The sequence below is a fragment of the Urtica dioica genome, chromosome 1, assembly GCF_054948205.1.
Source record: "Urtica dioica subsp. dioica isolate 48M chromosome 1, U.dioica_male_clone48M_v1_H2, whole genome shotgun sequence".
Classification (NCBI taxonomy): Eukaryota; Viridiplantae; Streptophyta; class Magnoliopsida; order Rosales; family Urticaceae; genus Urtica; species Urtica dioica.
Genome location: NC_142756.1, coordinates 14,243,910 through 14,249,909, shown reverse-complemented (window position 1 = coordinate 14,249,909; position 6,000 = coordinate 14,243,910). Strand labels below are relative to the sequence as shown.

At 35.0% G+C, this 6,000-nt stretch overlaps 1 protein-coding gene across 1 annotated transcript; it reads right to left on the bottom strand.

Moving 5' to 3' along the window:
* Nucleotides 1-3,534: 3,534 nt before the first annotated feature.
* Nucleotides 3,535-5,470, bottom strand: LOC149407378 (period circadian protein). The gene is made up of 4 exons (XM_089613227.1): nt 5,298-5,470; nt 5,139-5,226; nt 4,011-4,397; nt 3,535-3,925 (listed from the first exon to the last, which is right to left on the bottom strand). The coding sequence occupies exons 1-4, from the start codon at nt 5,399-5,401 to the stop codon at nt 3,797-3,799; spliced, it is 708 nt and encodes a 235-aa protein (XP_089469353.1). The 5' UTR covers nt 5,402-5,470; the 3' UTR covers nt 3,535-3,796.
* Nucleotides 5,471-6,000: the final 530 nt, after the last annotated feature.

Genomic DNA, 6,000 nt, shown 5'->3' with positions numbered 1-6,000 from the left:
TTTGCAGTTTTGGCTTGTTCGGGATATTAGCTTGCCCGATCTTGGTTTATCGTTGGTCTCGTCCAACAATTACGACCTATTTTGAACCTCCATAGATGACCTCCTTCAACTCTGTAAGAAAAAAAAACTCTTTTTTTTGCTGGTTGGGGACTTTGTCAGAGCGATTGAACTAACGATGGTGATGGTGGGTTTCAGATGAAGTGATGAATTTTATTTTATTTTTTGCTATTTTTACTTATAGGACAGATGTTATCAAACCCATTTTAATGGGGGCTCTTCCTACAATGACGATTTGGGTTTTTGGTAGGGACGAGGGTAATTACGTAAATTTATAAATTAATTCCATTCTGTTTTTAACTTTTTAAAAGTGCATAACAAACAAAATAAAAGAATATCTATTGCATTCTATTGTCATTCCTATTATCATTCTGATTACTATTCCATTTTATTTTTACTACCAAACGTGCCCTAGAAGGAATAATTCATTCCAATCAAACACGGAATTCCGTCTCCTATGGAAGTGGATTTCCACTTCCTTCCATAAGCCCATGTTTAAGTGCACAACCACGATAAAGAACAATGTAAAGAACGGAAGAAAAATAGAAATAAAAGCAGGTCTTCTTTTATACTTTGTTGTACAAATTAATTCAAATATATATATATATATATATATATATATATATAAATGTATAAATATATATATAAGATAAAAACAACTTACTCATGATTTCTTACTGAACAATACGTCACGAATTAGCTCAAAATTGATTCTTGAATGTTCTAATAAAACTCGAGTAAATTTGTATAAAACTTCAATAGTGCAGTAATAAACGAATTTCAATGTTTTTGGAGGAGATAAATGCTCGTAAAAAATTCATAGTGTAGTAATAAACGTATTTTCTAACTTTAATAAAAATGAATCTAGAATTTCAAGTAAAGGTGTTTTTACACCTATTTTTATCAAATTTCTATTACAAATACGTCATTTTCTCCCTCTTTAACAGCTTTTGAAAAGTTAGCTATAATATTAGCTTCAAATTACATTTTTTTTTTTATATAAAGCTCATATTAAATAGGAAAGTAGTATGAAGTGATGTAATGAGAATGAGAATGACAATGGCAATGAGAATGGAATAAAGAAGGAATGGAATGGAAATACAAACTTGATTATTTTGTTTGGTGACTATATTAGAATGAGTGATTGAATATATACTAATATGTTTTGGTTATTAGTAGAATGGAATGAAATTAAATTGCTTTTTACAAAATATAATATTATTATCTACATACAGGTTACAAGTACACAATAAGAAAATGAAATAAAAAAAAATTAAAAAATTGGTTGATAGAAGAACAAGACGCAATTCAAATCACCACACACATAAACCCAAGTCTCAGACTAACAACTATGGTAAACGTCGAAGTAGATCCGGCGATTACATTGACTATTATGGTGATGAAGGGCCGCGTAGGACGATGGCAGCGGCGGCGGAGTTTGGCGACGTCGGGTTACTACCTGGTGAACGTCAAAGCAGCTCCGGCGAGTATGGTGATATAGGACCGCATCAGACGACGGCGGCGACGACGGAGTTCGGTGATGATTTGCGTAGTTGGGTTAACTACATGGTAAACGTCAAAGTAGCTCCGACGACTATGATGATGAAGGATTGCGTTGGTGGAGGGTGGCGTCATACGACGGCGACGGACTTTGGAGGCGATTGGTGTAGTTGGGTTTTTGGGATTTAGGTTTAATGCAGATTTTTTTTTCTCGTGTTTTAAACTAAATGGTTTTTTGGGGATTTTTAAAAATATGTTGGAATGAAATTATGATTCAACTGGTACCCCTATTGAATGTTCATTCCTCTAAAATGAGTGAATCATCATTACTCTGGAATAAGTATTCTTGTTTTAATTTTAAACCAAACATCAGAATGAGCATAATTTAAAGAATGATGATTCCACTCCACCCCCCATTCCTTTCAACCTAACTCACCCTAAAATGAAGGAATGGAATGGAATCCATTCCAAAAAAAATTATATTACTTTGTTTGGTTCATTTTTTGTTGACATAATCATCATTCTATAGAATCCTCGTTGTTTCATTTTCATTCCTTTCAATAACAGAAGAATGGACCATCCCATTCTTTAAACATTTATCTTACCAAAACTATCCTTCAATTATCTTAAAAATATTTAAAATATTACAAAAAAAGAAACATCGTGTCTGGATAAAAATCGCACAGTAGCAATAACGAACAAGGTTTCCGGCGAAACTTGAGTCGCCGCCGCCGCCACCGCCTCGCCTGTGTCTACGCGGCCGCCACTCTCGTCCTCGACACCACCGTGAGACACTAAACACCCCGTTCATCGTCGACATTTTTTTTTGCAGTTTTGGCTTGTTTGGGATATTAGCTTGCCCGATCTTGGTTTATCGTTGGTCTCGTCCAACAATTACGACCTATTTTAAACCGCCATAGATGACCTCCTTCAACCTCTGTAAGAGAAAAAAAAAACTCTTTTTTTTTGCTGGTTTTTTGCTGGTTGGGGACTTTGTCGGAGCGGTTGAACTAACGATGGTGATGGTGGCTTTCAGATGAAGTGATGAATTTTATTTTATTTTTTGCTATTGTTACTTATAGGACAGATGTTATCAAACCCATTTTAATGGGGGCTCTTCCTACAATGGCATCGTTTGGCACAGCTTTGTTTTTAAAAAAAATGTTTTTAGATTCAGTTTTTGAAAAAAAACTGTTTTTTCCAAAAACTGACAATGTGCTTGGTAAACTGTTTATAAAACAGTTGTTGCTGGTAACAAAAATAGATTTAACGTTTGGTAAAATAAATATATTATAGTAAAAAGACTAAAATAGACATAAAATAAATATTTAACAGTGCTATGGATAATCACGTGAGGATATTAAAGTAATTTTATATCAGATACAAAAACGTTTTTTCTAAAAGCTAAGATTCTTAGCTTTTGTGACTCATGTACAATTTTTAAAATCGTTTTTGAATTTTTTTTTAAAAACTGTTTTACCAAACAGTAAGATTGCAATTTGGTTTTTGCTAACAGCAAAAACAGGCTTAAAAAACTGTGCCAAACACGCCCAATGACGATTTGGGTTTTTGATAGGGATGAGGGTAGTTACGTAAATTTATAAATTAATTCCATTCTGTTTTTAACCTTTTAAAAGTGCATAACAAACAAAATAAAAGAATATCTATTGCCATTCCTATTATCATTCTGATTACCATTCAATTTTATTTTTACTACCAAACGTGCCCTAAGAGAATAAAATCAGTAATGTTACAATTAGCAGTGAATCTTCCCAAAATATGTGTTGCTTTCTATAAGTGTTTCCTCAGTCCTGTAATATCCACTTCTCATATTTTAAAATGAATAAATCATTTAAAAGAGGACACACACACGGATATGGCCTAGGTGTATGAAAAAGAGCAAGAATTTGCACATATTTGCTTGATTTTTTTTGTTTACTTGGTTAGAATGAGGTGTCTGCTAAAGGTAGTTAAAAATTTAGGTTAACAGACATAAACGACTCTTTGTTTTTGCTAAGCAATTTTCTCCGTCAATATATACACATAAATAAAATAGACATGGCTTTCAGTTCTCATATCTCCCTTTGATCAATCACAACTTCCTCAACATCTAAATCAACGTTAATATGTCACCGCAACATTAAGTTCACCACCCCCGCTGCAAAATCAACCCACCCAAATATCAAAATAATTCTTTTTTAGTACCAAAAATATCTCCGGCTGAAAAATCTACACCATCTCAACCATACAGAGCTCGCCACGGCTCTTCAGCGTTCTTCGGCGTCCCTTTTGGATCCCACCGGATTCTCTCTTTCGAAAAGCCAAGACCGAGAGCACCAGCCAAAATATCTCCGATTTCATGGAGTATCTGTGATGCAAAAAAAAAAAAATGTTCAATCCCAAAAATATAGGTCACCTACATCGATATAGACAATAATGATAATAAGAATCACCTCTACGTCCTCGTTGGTATGTTTTCTTCGACCGCTTTCTCCGATGAGAACGAAACCCGGAAAGTTTATGACTCGCGCCAAGTGAAGCAAGCAAGCCAAGGGCTCGTGGTGGATCTGGATTGTGGGCGACGGCCTCTCCGTTTTGGAAGCCAATGCCTTTGTTGTTTCGGTTCCCGGGCCAACTTGAACGCCGTAAATTAGAGCCTCGCCGTCGCTTTTTTTCCCCGAGGTTTTTCCGTCCCACTTAAGCTTCGAAGACGAGACGAAAAACGGGGCAAAGATCTCGGGCAACGGGGACTGATTTTCTCCGGCTATTTGCTCGAGGACTTCATTCACTGCACATGCCAGCACCGGTGGTTCGTAGTTTTGCATCAGCAAAACAGACACCTGAAACATAAAAGTGCGAGGATTCAAGATAAACGCAATAATACCACCTCGCTCCTCAAACTGTACAAGTACAAACCGGGTGATTTATTTGCCGCATAATCACAAATCCCAGATCAGAAAGATAAACGGACTTGACAAGTTTAATAAGGTCATAACAGGGACTTAGTAAGCTTTGTTGTTTTTTTTTTTTTGTTTACACAGAAAATTTTCATTTCAGCCCCACTGATATTTTTTTTCAAACTAGTCCCTCTAACCAGCTTCTCTTTTGAGATGAAACCCACAATACTTGACACGGAATAAAGAACAAACTCAAAGGAGCACAAGTCCAAAAATATTATAAATCGGGTGAACGCGAGTGAGCTCAAAGAGCCTTCGTGTTATCAAAAGAGTCATGAGTTATTCTGCTTCTTCTCATTGCCAAATTGATTTTTAGACGGAGCCTCAAAACCGAAAGCTCTTTCTTTACCCAAAAGACCTCCTAATTTGATGGGTTTAAAGTCATGACAAAGTGCATGAAGATCTTAGTCATACATACATAGATTGACCAAAGAAAATGAAGTAGGAAAAGAAAGATACAAGTGTCTCCAGTAATTCAACAATTTATTAATGGGAAAGGGGTGGCCTTAATTCCTTTTTATAATCCTTTTGACCTATAAATTAAGGGGGTTTTGTTCATTAAATAACTTGCCTAGCCAATTTCATTCTCTGGGCGGGTTTTTGGAATCAAGAGTATGAGCTCACCTTATATTCAACAAAGTGATGGATTGTTCCAGAAGCTTTGATATCTTTGATGCCATATCGCTCCAGCGACAGCTCAAATCGTTCTTCTCTGTAAGAAATGAATTCTAATGAAATTATAAAATAAATTAAAAATTCATGGTTAAGGATCAGAAGATTTACAGTGAAGCAGGGTTGGGTGGATTTGGAGTGAGAGAGCCGAAAATGGCGGATCCAAATCCCTCCGAGTCTCTGAAAAGGAAAACAAGCTTTGATTCCACCTTCATTCTCTCTCTCTCTCTTTCTCTCTCTCTCTCTCTGTGCCTCCCTTTCTTCCGCTTCACTTTACTACCAGGTATCCGAAACCACAAACCCAAAAGTGTAGCGCTAACGACAGCTTTAAAAATCTAACAAAAGCATAAACATTATGTCGTTTTATTTTTTAGCGTTGAATATCTACGGAAAGAAATAGAGGCAGAAGAAATAGTCTCTTAGAGCATCTTTAATGGCTTAGCAACTTCTTGAAAGACTTGCTTGCAATTAGGAGAAATGTTAAGCTATTTGCTTAACCATTATTTTGCAATTTAGCTATGTGATTGGCTAGATAAATTAGCTTTATAGAGCTACTTGCTTAAGCCAAATACATGGGACCCATTTAAATTATTGAGAGCACATCTATTCATTGTTTATTTAATTTTTTTTTTTTTGAGAAAATTTATTTATTTAAATTTTGTCATGCTATTTTTCTTCTTCTTATTTGTGATATTGGTTAGTATTGTATCATCTTTTTAATAATAAGATTATATGTGTTGTGTTGTTAAATTTATTATTTTACTTAAATTTATAAATTTTTAATTACCAATATTTGAGTAATATTTTTTCTGTG